This window comes from Ambystoma mexicanum, chromosome 6q (genome assembly GCF_040938575.1).
Source record: "Ambystoma mexicanum isolate Mex_15411 chromosome 6q, UKY_AmexF1_1, whole genome shotgun sequence".
NCBI classification, from domain to species: domain Eukaryota; kingdom Metazoa; phylum Chordata; class Amphibia; order Caudata; family Ambystomatidae; genus Ambystoma; species Ambystoma mexicanum.
In genome coordinates this window covers 1,184,568,783-1,184,584,214 of record NC_090937.1, presented here as the reverse complement: position 1 = coordinate 1,184,584,214, position 15,432 = coordinate 1,184,568,783, and the positions used below count along the sequence as shown (strand labels likewise).

Sequence of the window (15,432 nt, the reverse complement as noted above, 5' to 3'; positions counted from 1 at the left end):
CTGGAAGTAGTCACCTTTGTTAATTATCTCCCATAAGGACCTTGAATTGGATGTGCTTATTGCTGCCATCATTTTTTCGGCATCTGCTTGTGTTCTCCACACCCTAGAGGATTTTAACCAGTTTTTGTAAGACTGCTTACAGTGTCTTGTGTTCCTCTTTATTAGGGTGGATACTTTTCTGAAGGCGTCTCAGTGCTGAGCGGTATTCACTTCGTTTTTCCACCAGGGCTTTATTATATGCGTGTTTCCTTACAAGGTCATTGTTTTTATTTGTACCCCTCTTGATTTCAAACTCCTTCAGTAACCAGTCGTATTCTACTGTTTCATGGTTCTCTTTAAAGTTGAGAGTGAGCCGCTCTGCCAGATCGGGAATTTGCCGTGCTTTTATTTTTAACCTATTTCTTCCCCATGATACTTCCACTTCAGGGACAACTCGATACTTCAGCTCTTCCGTCTTCCTCTACAAATGTATGCACATTTGATCTCGGTATACAATTTAATTTTTAAAACCCAAACAGACCTGACCAATTACACAGTAAATGAAACATGACTTGTGTTCTGTTTTTTGAGGTTTGAAGCAGAATTGTCTTTTTGATTGAATAATGAAAGTCCTATTTGCAGAATTAACACTTAATGGTATGCCAGTGTTGAGTAAGTGCTCAATGACAAAATCTAATTTCATAGTCCAATGTTGACAGGACCGACTTAGATTTACATTCTTCAGAGGTTGGTAAACTGAGGTAATAATAATCAGTGTTTGGAAGTTGGAAGATCCCTGCATGAAGTACTGCAGACAATGTTATACCCATTTGGATTACCACTAATGGGCATGTTTTTCTGAGTTTCTATGTCTGCATCAATCATAACCATTTCATTTTTATTTGTTTTGTAACTGCACTTGCCCTGAGTGGAGAGTCTAGTTTAGGTTGGGACCCCTTTCAGGGCTCAAAGTTTGCCTTCACCACTAGCCATTGGCTAGTGCTAATTTCCTCTTGGTGAGTAAGAAATGGTTTGCTGCATGTATATTTTGAGGTGGCCAGAAAATGTGTATTGTTGGCTAGTAGTTTGTAACTTGAAATGTTTTCCCATGTGATTGGTGTAATGACACTCGCTCACTCTTGAGCAAGTGCCCTGCTACCACTAACCGTTTATAGTGCCATAACGCCTTGATGCCAAGTTAAGGTTGAATGTATGTTTAAACAAGACATTGCTTACTCTTCGGTCTCTAGATAAGATTTTGAGGTGGGAGTATTTCACACAATGTTTTGTAATTAGGGTGTAACTTACATTTTAAGAGTGAATATGATTTCCCTCCACAAGAATGTAATTAGTAATATTTTGGTTGCCTGTCACATACTTAACTTAAAAAGGGAATAGAACACATTAGAAACTAAACGGAGCTGTGCAGCTAAGATGTCTGGCATCAAGCAATTTCTTACATTTCTGTAAAAGGTTCTACTACACATTAATGTGTATGAATAAACCACATAGATGCATCTTGGTGATAAATGCACACAACACATGAACTCCTAAAAATACTTTTGTGCAATGCAAACATGCATTCACTGGAAGGCATCATTTATTACCGATGATGCTTGCCACTTCTAACTACATTTTCCATGCTATTACTGAAAAGATCCTAAAATGCTAGGAAAATAAATATGCATTCATAATGCTCCACTCCCTGAGCATCTACAGACACAAAGCACAGCAGAAGTTGAACAGAAATAAACCATTCCTCATCTCACTGTGACGTTTTATGTTAATAAGCTTTGTGCACACAGCTCCTACAACAAATGCCTATTTACATACCAAATCAAATGATGAATTCTGCTTTCTGTCAAGTCGCCTGCCCTTTGCACTGCCCTCTGCTCTCAACTGGTGCATAAATAATTTGCATGGAAAGATACAAGGTACTGTATTTAAATTATTTCAATGCGTAAAAAGGCCTATTATGACACTTATCTGGAGGCCTGAGATTAGAGCAAGAAAAATAGAGGCTAGTGTTGTATAAAAGTGGTCGCCGACCAACCACCAAAAGTGTCAGAGTTGCTTGTAATTATTTGCAAGATTAATGTCTTTAAAAGGATTACAAATGTACCATCTGCATAGATTACCAAAGTCTGCATGATGAAGCAGGACAGAGGTATGTAGCCATTGATTTATCATCCCTTAGCAACAGCTATTTTATGTATCGCAGAACATTCCATCAATTATTCTGAATTTAATCTGTCTGGGATACTTGGTCTGTAAGTGATATATTCGTCTAACACCCATGTTTGTGTGCATATACATAAATCTTATTGGATTTTATATCGCACACATTCACCCACTGGTCATCCCTATGGCCAGCGGTGTCCAGTCAACTGGTCGACAACAAACTGGTCGACTGCAATTTGGTCGACACCATTTGGTCGAATGCCAAATGGTCGAATTTTTTTTTTTTATATATATATATATATGTGTTTTGTGGGTTTTCGTGTGGGAAAAAAAAATAAAGAAAAAAAAGGGGGTTGGGGGGGACCCCCCCAAAAAAAACCAAAAAATGGGTAAAAAAAAAAAAAAAAGAAAATTCGACCATTTGGCATTCGACCAAATGGTGTCGACCAAATTGTCTGTCGACCAAATGTTTTCGACCATTTGACTGGTAACCACGGCCAGCTCAAATGAAGCGGCACAGCAAAACCTGTTCATGTTCCCAGGTTTTTACACCCTGTCAGAATGCTGGGTATTCATACTAAAGGAGCTAGAACATGAAGGCATGAGAGGTATTCTACCACTCTCCCACCCCTAAACTACATCCATGCCTTTTATGTAAAAGTCTGAACATTTAAGCTTATCTGTGCTCAGGTTAGGTGATGGCTATGTATATCGCTGGCAAACATTGCCTAAGTGATTTCTTTTGTTGTGCCACCTCCACAACTGACCTGTCCTTCATAGACCACTTGGGATGGAATGTAAGCACTGTGAGGCTGGTCTTAGCCCACCTATGATTGCGTGGTATTCTTTCTGCTGTTAATAATCATGCTTCATCTCAGACATTCATGATTCCATTGCTGCTCAAGTAATTTAGGCAAGCATTTGCCCAAAAGTATTCTTAATGTGTATCAGCCTAAATTTATGTTCACCTAAACTCGGCTAAGTATTTTGTCAACGGAAGTGCATGTTGAAACATACCTGACCAAAGTTTTTCCAAATACTAGTGTCTCTGCCTTTCAAAAAATGAACAGCTCTCAGGTTTCCCTGTGCCAAGCCGGACTAGGTCCTCCAGTTCAGGTTTAACTCTTTGTGCAGCCTTTATCCCATTGCCATTTTAGAAGTAGGGCAATATGTTTCGGCTGAGTGGCCTATGCATGGCATCGGACCACTGGAGATCACATTTATTTTGTGTGCATTTTCTAAAAACCAAATGGCATCTCAACTACATAAGATCAGCATATCATTTCTCACTATTTGAGCTCCTGCAATCTGGTTTTCACAAATAATGCACTGAAACCGCTCACTCATGTCTCCAACTTTATCAGTGCTCCCCACTACCACCTCGCCATCTCATTGTACCCCATCTCCGCTGTCTTTCACACCGTAGGTCATCCTTCACTGCTCCCACCTCCTCCCTCAGCTTCAAGGACACTGTACTTAAGAATTCAAGTAGGTGGATTGTTTGAAACGTTAGATGTGAAACTCTTGAATCAATCTAAGCAAAATGACCAACTAACAATATGGATGAGTGAATTGTTAGAGCGTGAAAAGTGCTTCCTAATGCATATGTAAAATGGATGAAACGGGGCACACAGTGTCACTCCACAACGTCAGTAGTGCTGCTACATTGTAACATCGCTGCCAATGCTAGAGCCAGTTTTGCCCACATTCCCCCACGTAATTGGGATCGATCGATCACTTAACATTGTTGGTGATTCGTGTACACCCTTTGTACCAAATCATCTGTTGCTGCACAAAATCTCCATTAGTCCCAATCTCCAGCTGACCACTATGGAAAACTGTGTGGTACCTCCTGAGAAGGCTCCTCCACTGTTTGATGCAGCATCAGTATGTATAACTTTGCCAATCGACGAGCCTGTGTCAGTAAAGCCTTCATAAATCTTTCATGCTACAGAAGTAGGAAGGCAAGGAGTTGTGACATCTGACATGCTCAAAAAGACTAAAAATCAAAAAGCTCTTCCATTGAGAGCGAGAGCGAACATAAAACAATTAAACGGTTGGCCCCCAAATGAAAACGGGGGGGGGGAGGGGGAATAAGGGCACCCAAACCTAAATTAAAAAAAACTTGCACCTCCCACAACAAATTCTGAGAAGCAAGTGGCGGAGAAGCTGAATGAGGTCACGGAATATCCTCCGCTAAATGACCTAATAGCGTCAATCTCCGATATACAATCTATTCCTGAGTCGCAAGCTTCACAATCAAATGTAATCAACTATCAGGAAAACAGTAAAGTTGTTGAACAGGGTGAAGAAAGGCCTTCTATTCTAGCTGATGTTCGTTTGCAGATTGAAAACTCTATACAAAAATATCTTGCTATGAAAAAGTCATGCATTGACTCAACAATAAGGCAGCCGCCTTTCTCAATGTTGATACCTGAACCAGAAACAAACTGTCAGGTTCAGTCACTGTGTGTGCCGGTTTCATCGAGAGTGAGTGATGAAATATAGCATGGTCGGGTCCCCCGTCACTCACAGATCGCATTCTATAATCAAGAAGTGGGCAAACTCATCCCGAACTCGAGGACGTTGATGGCTCCCCTAGCTGCACCCAGAGCGAACTCACCACAGGCTTTTTTGGACGGTTGGAGTGGATGCACGTCAGAACATTAAGGACCGAATGGTTGGTCAAAATTCTCGAGAAGCTTTCAATGTAACAAATGCTTCTGACGGTAAGATCTATGTAGAAAAGGTGGACAAACATAATAACATGCTTCAGATTGAAGATCAAATTACAAGAGCTGTTCGTAATTACCTTAGCCAGAATCTAACAGTCCAGAAATCATGGAGTGAACGTTCTGGTAATATATCACATGCTGAAGCGAAGCAGAGGAGTCCGGGAACAGTAGCCACTGTTCATAACTCTAAAACTGGTTCTGAACATAGAGAAACAGTTTCATAATATGGCCACTGCGTGATCAGTCAAACTCAGTGCTAATCACAAAAAACGAGCACAACATCATCCTTTAATACTCCAATGTCGCCCAGCTCCATTTGCTCCCTATGTCATGAATAGAACTAGTCTACTTGCAATATGCGAGGAGGTGAATACACTTCAGGATATAACATCTGCAGACATAGAACAGGTCGAGTTTGTCCAACACAATGATAGTTCCATTGTTGGAGTATGGCTTCAATCAAAATTAGTTAGAAATGCCCTATGGCAGGCACGGATGGACATCTTTGCTTTGGGCTTTGTCCTGGCAAGAGATCCATTTGTTTTTGATTCTGAAGGGAATTTAACCCTTGAAGACAGTGTGAACAAGCCAGGAATGCCTCCATTGTCGAAGAGTACGTTTAGTGAATCAGACCTTACTACGGGAAACCCCCAAAATTTGACCCTGAAACAACTACAAACACATAACCCTGATCTATAACTAACAAATGACAACAGAAAGCTTCAGATTTCCATGATTAGCTGGAGCACTTGTGGGCACTATCATTTATTAGGTAACAGTGCAGGTTTTTTAGCATCACATGATATAATCATCTTACAAGAAACGTGGCTAACAGCACAACCTACTTGGGAAGGCCATACTATTGTTTGTCATGCTGCAAAAACTGCTTTACATGGTCGACATTCGGCTGGTCTTCTAGTAGCGATCAAGAATCACAAAAATTGGCTCTAGTCTTCGTGGGCTGCCTCAAATTACTATCTTTTGTTGAAAAAACTCATTTGTCCGACTCCGACAGTGGCAATCTTGAACATCTATCGCAACCCGAAGGGGCATCGGATGAGGTTTTCTTTAATGATTTAGAATGTTTATTCAATGTCATTTTGGAATATACTGATATAACGAATGTCATTGTAACGGGGGATTTTATTCTGCAATTGTTACCTGTCAACAATCCCAAATACAATTTATCCTGTTTGAGATGGCATCTGCTCATGAAGTAGAGGGGGCTTCTTATGTCCAATGGGTCTATCATGGGAGATATGACCTCCGCAAATGACCTGGCAAAGAGGAAAGTCTGCCTCCATCTTTGTTGATCGCAGTATGTTTAAGGCTAATCTGAGTTTTAGTATATTACCACAAACGTATATCGATCATAACATGTTGGACTTAACTTTGTGGTCTGAAGTCCAAATGAACAATGATCGTTTTGAATACTCCCCCCCCCCCCCCCCCAATCGATGTTGGTTAACAATGCAAGGACGCGCCTAACATGGAATCTCCGTTCTTTGACAGCATTTCATCAAAATTTCATCAAAATGTGGAGAGTTCCTGTTATGACGCTAACACTGCTTTTTTACACAGTTACCAACAAAAAATAGGTATCAGGTAATATCCCCATATATATGGTCGCCGTAAATAATATCGCCGGGAAAAGGTTGCGGCGATATTATATGGGTGACCATATATATGGGGACAGGGGCAAAAAAAAAAACATTTTTTTTAAAAAAAAAGAAAAAAAAAGTTTGGGGGTTGCGGGGGTGTCCCCCGCATGTTCCATGCAATAATGTCGCCACAAAAAACGGCCATTTTTTGGCAATATTTTTGCATGGCGAGATTTTTGTGGTGACATTATTACATGGAACCAAAAAATAGTCATCATCTAATGTCCAATACAAACCTCGGCATGAATATGATGCGCTGGTTCAATTAAAAAAATCTACCTTACGTAAAAACAAATGTGGTAGCACTTTCGAACTGTGTAAATAAGAATGTATTTGTGCGCTTTCTTGTCAGTACAACAACTGGTTACGTTCATATCGTAGCCAACTGTAACAGATGTTGAATCTATGTTGGCCCGTATTTTATCCAAAAACACTGCACAAATTTGGACTATGATCAACTCGGCTAATAATATGTCACAAAAATCTGTTCAACTCAACGGTGTTAATGAGACGGAGTGGGTTACACACTTCTCCAGCATGTACCAAAAACCATTGGGGATAGACTCATATGACACCTTAGAAGGCTCCAACTATGAGGGATTATCTATAGAGGAAGATGTTCTGTTCTATATACAAAAGTTGAACAACTCCTGATGGGATAAGCAACTATGTATTTAAATAACATCCAGTAATGTGGTCAAAAATGTTATATACCATTTTTAATCATATTGTATCAAGTCATCATTTACCCTCTTTGTGGCGAACCGCAGTCATAGTCCCAATTTTCAAGAAGGGCGACAGGTCTGTGGCGAGTAACTACAGACCTATCTCCTTACTTGATGCACCTGGCAAATTGTTCTCATAATTCATACTTGGGGACTTTAACAGGTGGACTTTGGAAGCGGGACAAAGAGATCCTCTGCAATCGGGGTTTATGGTGGGTATGGGGACTGTTGGGAATCTTATGACATTGACATCCATAATCTCACTTTACCAATCCAGAAAGCAAGCCCGATTTATTACTTATGTGGGTCTACGCGCTGCGTTAGATTCCATCTCGAGAGAATTACTGATTCACAAGTTGATTCACCAGGGTTGTCCATTTCACATAATCTCCTTAATCAAAGATCTTCACACAAACAACTCAATTCAAGTAAGACTCTCGGCTGATGGCAAATTATCAACTTCGATACCTACACACAGAGGGGTTAGACAAGGGTGCACCCTGGCTTCAGCCATATTGAACTTTTTCATTTCTGATGTGGGGAGTGCATTTGCTAACATCCGAACAACAAACCAATACCTTTTCTAGTATATGCTGATGATCTTGTGATCATTTCTAAGACTCCAAAGGGGCTCCAGAGAGCGTTGGATGCTCTTGCAGTTTATACCCAGACTAAATATCTGTCCATCAATCTTGAGAAGACCAAGATCATGTGGTTTAATCCTTCCAAAAAACGTGATTATAAGTCAAGTGTCTGGACTCTATGGGGACCAAAGTGCAAGTAGTACAAACTTACACTTACTTGGGAGTACTTATAGCAAATCATGGAGGTTTTCCCTTGTATGGCCAACTTCTACCTCACAAAGTCATCACGGCCATACAGCAGACTAAGATTTTGCTACGCAAATGTGGGAAGTTTTCTGTTGCGCCTGCTCTGAAATACTATCATCAAAACACAACGCCAATATTACTATATGCAGCAGAAACCAGACCCATACTCCACAAAAAATTCTGGTCAATTTTGGAAAGTAAATTTTGGCGTGGGGTACTTAGTCTTCCATCCTGCACTCCTCTCCCTTTTATACGAAATGAGCTTGGATTAATATCTCTTTATATGAGATACATTTGGCAAATGGTGGCTTTGTTCAGAAAATGCCTCTTAGCTTACAACACATTGGTTTTGGGCTTTTTGGCGGACCATGTTTTTTCATTGAACAATGCCTTTGTTACCAAATGGCGGTCTCAGGTGGTCCAGACACTGGCATGGGTAGATGTTTCACTAACGATGCTTTTTCAAAACCTGACACAGGTTAAAACTAGACTGTTTGCTCTTGATTGGGAAAGCACTAATGCTGATTGTTCTAAATATCATGATTTTGATGCACAGTTATTTCCTAGGAAAAAACATAGCATCCCGTAGGCATACCTAATTAAAGCACCGTCTTTAATCCACATTCATGACTTTATGCGTTTGAGTCTGAATCTCTGGCCTACCAGACAGATTCTGGCTCGGCGCAGCACTCGGGATGACTCGGTGAAGTATTGTCGTTTTTGTCAGCAACAAAAACTGTGGAAAATTTAAAACCTCTTCTAACTGAATGTGTGGCACTGGTTAAACACTGTAGGATACATTTCGAGTCATTAGTAGAGTTGTATGGAGTCCGCACTAAAGAAACATTGTGGAAAATGATTTATTCGGGATACTCTACCACTGTACGACTCAGGGCCTTGGCACGTCTATATGATCTAAAACTTCATGAGACAAATGCTAATGTTTTAGGATATTTGTAACTTATCCTATGTGTATTCTTGAACATCTCCCTTGTTAATGAATTGCCAAGGTGGATTTTATCATTTTGACTCTCATTATTCTTGTTTCTTCTTTTACTTTGTATATTTGATTGCTGTGAAATTGATTAATTTGTATTGTGTATGATATTATCTATTTTCAAATATTTGTTTAATGAAAATTATATTGTAAAGTTGATTTTATCGGCTATATCAATTAAAAAAAGTAGGTGGAGGAGGTCCCTTCAGACAGATAGATGCTACCCACATGTCCCCTTCTCATACCCTCCTCCCAGTTGGTGTACTTGAAGGTTTAATCCTCAGTCCATTGACCCTCTACACCTCCTCCCTGGGTAAACGCCTTTCATCCTTTGGCTTCCAGTGCCACCTCTTCACTTATGACACCCAGTTATTTTGTCCTTTCCCTTCCTTCTCCTGGACTTCCCAGAACTCCTCAATTGCCTATCTGCCATCTGTCACTGGTTGACTCTACACTGCCTGATGATAAATTCCTCCAGTCTGGAAGTTCTTTCTTTCACATTCTCCATTGCCAATCCCCTTTTGCTATCCCTTGTCTCCTTTCCTCCTGATTGTCTTGCTCCCATCAATTCTGTTTTGTTACCTTGGGGGAGTGAAGGAGGATCCTCTTCGATAGTTGACTCAGAACTCATTCAATACCACTACTAATACAGCTGAAATTAACTTTCTAAATATCATTCAAATCTGGCTGCACCTCGTCGGCCACACTGACGAAACTCTAGCTCTAGCCTGGTCCCCCAGAAAACGCTATTGATCGCTCCCCACAAGCCTCCAGATAAGGTGCGTACTAGGCCTTTTTACACATGAAAATATTGTAAATACGACTGCTTTAATATTTTCCTGTGTACATTTACACACAAGTTTAGAGCAGAGGGCAGTGCAAAGGACAGGTTACTTAACAGAAACCGGAGCACTAATTTTGATTTTTATCTACATGGATGTAATTGTATTCCATTCCATGGAGAAAAGCCTCTGAACGGAATGCATTTCTCTGAAGCCTTTCAAAAAAGAAACTGCTCACTGTGCTAAAAGTAATGGTGTCTTTCCTTTCTAATTCTGCTGTGTTGATGCTAATGGAGCAAACGGAAGCACTGTGCATATTTATTTTCCTAGCATTTTAGGATAGTATAATTAATAAAATGGAAAACTAAGTTACAATTGAGAATTAATCTTATGTAAAAAAAAGTGTGCTTTTTTTTTTCTTCCTCTGGTGAAAGCAAAACTGTATTGCACAATCGTATTTTTGAGAGTTCCTGTGCTGTGTGCATAATCATGCAGCTGCATATAATTTCTACTATTATAATTGAATTTACACTCCAATTATAAAAAGAGTGTGTAAAATGTGTATGCACGGTCTGTTACACCCATTCAACCTTGCAGTCAATCCGGTACATTACAATATAGATGGTCAGTGGCAGCAGTCTCTTTGCTCAAGTGTGAGTGACTGCCATTACGCCAATCGCAGGTGTTCTAACCTCTCAAATCTTCAAGACTACAATTAAAACATACAAAACCTGACTCTCCAGGAAGTGCAAGCGCTGTTCAAAAACAAATGAAAGTTACATTTGTAATTGAAATAAGCAAAGCCTGTCCCTGTGATAATCCAGCTAGGCATTTAACTTTATGTACATACATAGTTTGTCAAACATCTAGGTGCTGTGTTTATTATACCTCAGTCAGCACTGTTTACCTATCTCTGAAGGATGTTAGCCAATAAGATAGCTCAGCTGGTTGAGCGCTCGTTGCTGAAATCTGTGCGTGATCTGTAAGTTGCAGGTTCGAATCCCGGCAAGGCCAACTCAGCCTTTCATTCTTTTGAGGTCGATAAAGGAGTACTGACCTTGGTTTGGTGATAATTGTGATAAATATGTTCTATGTACAGCACTTTGCCAGAAGTGCTATATAAATGACCATTTGACCATGAGATTAGATATAGAATTCAGCATGGAGTTGTTGCTGCTTTGCACTGTTGAATCATGACATTGGCATACCATTAGGTAGTTATAGCTCCAGGAAATTAGGATTTTCATTAAACATCAAAAGACAATTCTGCTATCGAACCTCAAAACACAGAATACAATTTAAGTTTTGCATTACTATGTAATTGGCTAGGTTTTTGTGTTTTCAACGTTTTAAATATATACAGGAGAGATCAAAGGCCAGCCCTTAGAGAAATAATGAAAGGTGCATTCTGTCACAATGCAGAAAGCTGCCGCATAGTACTGAATTCCATACAGTTTTTGCACACGTGGCTGGATGTCATACATTTTACTCTCTTGCAAAGGAGAAAAGTCATTTTTACTCTATTGAAATCAGATTTACTCTCAAAATTTAAAAATGGGGAGTAAAATACTCACCTCAAAATCTTATCTGGACCACTGCAATTCTGCGCTTTGACACATGCAAATAATATAAACCTACAAAATACAACAAATACAAAATATACCTAGCTTCTGTCCCACCTCTGTGTGCTACCACCACCATGGCAGATGGCTTGCAAATCCATGCAGCCTTCAGGTTTCTTCTGCCCCAGGCTACATTTCCTTCTACTCGCCCTCTTGGAGGTGAAAATGAATCTTCTACCCATCTCCCCATGCCTCCTCCGCGCCAACTCCCGCTAATCCACCTTCTCACAAATGGCTGTCACATTACTGTAATGCTCATCCCCGGCCATCAAAGCATCCAATGTATCCACCTACGAAAGACTAGGCTCGAGCTCACCTTGCTAACCTGTGAAGGACATCTTTCACCACTGAAACCACCTTCCCTAACCGCCCTGCCGTTCCCTAACCTGATGGGATTCAATGGGCAAATATAAAGTGTATTCCTATACATACTGACTCGACACCTAAATGTATCCCAGAATGTTACCTCGCTACGAAATGTCCACTCTCTGCGTAGCAATGGATTATTCTGCACCACCTGGCTTGTTCTCCCCCACTGCAAAGGTGCCCTGCCTAGGGGATTGTGCATTACTTATTTGTACTGTTGACCTGTGTACTGGAGATCTGGGAAGGGTGTCTGCCCAACTCGTCAAATATATTTGTTAAATGTACACGGCCATCTGTCTCTTAACAGTTAATAATGGTTATTTATTTTATATTTTTCAGGTGCCTGAGATAATCACTTCCATTCGTCAGGCTGGGAAGATAGCAAGACAGGAAGAGTGCCAAGCTCGTCTCTCTGATGTGGATGATGCCTTTGCCAAAAAGTTTGAGGTGCTGTTCTGCGGAAGAGTGACTGTAGCAAATAAGAAGGCCCCTCCAGCACTTATCGATGAGTGCATTGAAAAATTTAACCATGCCAGCAATACCCAAAAATCAGAAGTGGATTTGGCCACCCTGGAACAAGAAAACCTCAGTAATTTGGGATTCTTAAAGAGCAGTACCTTTCGCTCTATGTTCCAGTCTCCATTCAGCGATGATGAAGATAATAAGTCATTTCGGAAATGCTCGTCCCAGCCTGGGCTCAGAACTTGGGCTTCTAAAAAGGCCTGGCAGGACAGCAGCAGCAGTAGTAGCCTTCCAGGCTCTTTTGATGAACAGGAGGTACCGCTGGATATTCCAACTGAAGTCCTGCCTGGGTGCTCTCTTGTACAGCCAATGGACATCGAAGGAAATCGAACTATGCTTTTTACGGTATGATTAGCAAGGAGACTGTCATGAGACAGTTCCTCAATCTTGTGCTATCGTGTACTGTATTGCAAATGTTAGTTTACCCAGCATGAACAAATGCCCTCAAAAATGACCTACTGTGCTTTATTCAAGCTAGCTGGAGCTAAAGTATTAGAGTTGCCATTCTTTTGGCGTACTTGGGTTTTTGTACCAAGATTTAAAAAGGCTATTTTGATGGACCTTCAAATAAAGGGATGGAATACTGTCATTATGGGCAGAGTTTCAGACGATTATAGTTTAACTACAGAAAAGAAGACCCATTTGGGTTATTGGTCATGCACAGAATTGGCGGAGAACCTGTTAGTTGATGGACTAAACTGGAAATGGTTAGTGAGGGCTGATGTGAATTTTATCGTAGTTGTGATGTGGATTTGCTCAGCGCAAAACATGGTTACATGTCCATGGCTATTATTTGGGGAATGGGGCGACACAATTCTGTTGCTTGTTATGCCACTGTAAACACAACTCCTAATGGACTCGTTGCAGCCTTTCCATACCCATTTATATCCCATTTTGTATTGTGTAAATATACATTGTTTGAGGCATACACTTTCCCAATGACTGTATTTTGATATTGTAGTCTCAGCGCGTGACCATGCCTTGTGACATGCTTTAAATCCTCTTGAATGCACTTTTTAAGCCGTGTTTATGTATTTCTTTGCAGGAAAACTTGTCGAAAGCCTTTTCTGTGTCTACTGCCAGTATTATATCTTCAGGGTCTCTCTTCCCGACGATCATATGTAGCAGCTGTCTAAGGTTATCTTGCAGATACACCCTGTTTGGTCCTTGTGTATAATATATGGGAGGCTATTTTCAATGCACCTGCCAGGCACTTCGCCAGTATATTGGTGTCTGCATTTATCAGAGAAATGGGCCGGTAGGAACTGCAGAGTTCAGGTTCCGGCCCGCCCTTGTGGAATACAACTGTTTGCCGACAGCATTGATTGCGTGAGTCGGCCCTGTGTGACTGCTTCATTGAAAACCACCTCTTGTCTAGGTGCCATCTCGTCTCATATGTGCTTGTATAGATCAATGGGGATGCCGTCGGGATCTGATGCTTTGCTGGGCGTGAGTGGCGATATAGCGCTGGTTATTTCTGCGTCGTGATGGGGGCTTCTAACGCTGCCATATGATCTTGTGGGATCGTTGGTATAGTTATGGAATTTAAGAAGGTTTCTGTGTCTGAGACCATGCATGCGTCTGATGCAGTGTATACGTCTCTATAACAATTCAGTGAATCGGGCATTAATATTGTCATCAACAAATAAGTTGTCTATCCTGTCCCTGATTGAGGCTATTGCTTGCGTGGCTTGCCTCTGTTTTAGAGCCAGAGCCATCAGCCGCATTGGCCTGTCGCTTTGAGTAGTATGCTTGCGACCAACTGCTGTATGATTTCTGGGCCCTTTCCGCAGTTACCTGTTTTATTTTGGCCCTTAATTTGGTCAGCTCTGGCCTTAGCTGTTGCCCCCTTGTTTCTTTGTGGTGCATTTGTACCTTCTTGAGTTCAACTGTTAGTTGGGTTTAGAGTCCCCCCCCCCCCATTTTTTTTCATTTGTGCACCCAGCGCGATATGCATTGTCCCTGTAGATAAGCTTTGAAAGCATCCCAGCACTCATACGTTGTGTAATTCTGCACTAGGTTGATTTCCCTTAACCCTGTGGTGTCGTCTGCGCGTTGTTCTAGGAGTTCTGGGTACTGAAGCATGTGCAGATTTAGTCACCAGGAGGGGGCTTCGGATCGTGTCGGGGAGGGTAATGCGCAATAGAACCGGGGCACTCCGAGAGTGGACGGAAGGATTTTGCATTCCGTGACAAGGTGGAGTGTGTTGCCTGGGGCTAACCAGTAGTCTAGCCGGGAGTAGCTGTCATGAGTAGAACGTGGAGTCCTGGTTTTGTCCATGTATGCCTCGCCTGATATCTTTTAATTGAAGGTCTGCCATTAGTGTTTGGAGGGCTGTCTGTTTATTTAGGGTTGCTTGGGCTTCCTGCCGTTATGCTTTGGCGATCGAGGAGGGGGTTCAAGGGCGATGTTAAGGTCACCTCCTATTGGTGTGAGATTGCTCATATATGGGGCGCATGCTGCGAAAGTGTGGGTGAAGAATGTCAGGGTGCCTGTGGTGGTGGCGTACATATTGATCAGTGTGACAGGGTGTTGATGGAGCATACCCTGGGCCAGTATATACCTGCCTTCCTTGTCTGCACAAACATGTCCAGTTTGGAATTGGACCCTTTTGTTAATGAGGATGGATACACCTTGTTTTTCCGTGGTGCAGCGATTGTATTGCTGTTCCCACCCACCCCTCTGTAGTTTTTGGGACTCAGTTTGTCCCAGATGGGTTTCCTGGAGGAGTATATGTGAGCCATTATGGAGTCTTTGTGTTAGGCTGACACATTTATCTGAAGCTAGCGCACTGGTGGCTCCCTACGCAAGGGCTAGTAGTAGGGGAGCATTTACTCTGTCTACCTCTGGGAGCACATTTCCCATGTGGACTCTAACGTGAGCCCCAACTGAACCTTAAAACAAGACCATAACTGAAACGTTGAGTTGGCCTGTCTAATCACCTATACCCAACACAATGTTGCTGTGCCTGCGCAGGATGGTATGAGGGGGGCCCAGGTGCAGCAAGCCCCCCCAAACCTTCCTGACACCCC

General features: G+C 41.6%; 1 protein-coding gene across 8 annotated transcripts in view; it reads left to right on the top strand.

Annotated features, from left to right (window-relative positions):
- The window catches only part of TBC1D1 (TBC1 domain family member 1), a 1,823,125-nt gene that overhangs the window by 803,216 nt on the left and 1,004,477 nt on the right, over nt 1-15,432 (top strand). For all 8 annotated transcript variants that reach the window (XM_069631813.1, XM_069631816.1, XM_069631814.1 and 5 more), the window contains one exon: nt 12,218-12,745. In XM_069631813.1, coding sequence (XP_069487914.1) covers nt 12,218-12,745 — 528 coding nt within the window. The remainder of the gene's footprint in view (nt 1-12,217; nt 12,746-15,432) is intronic.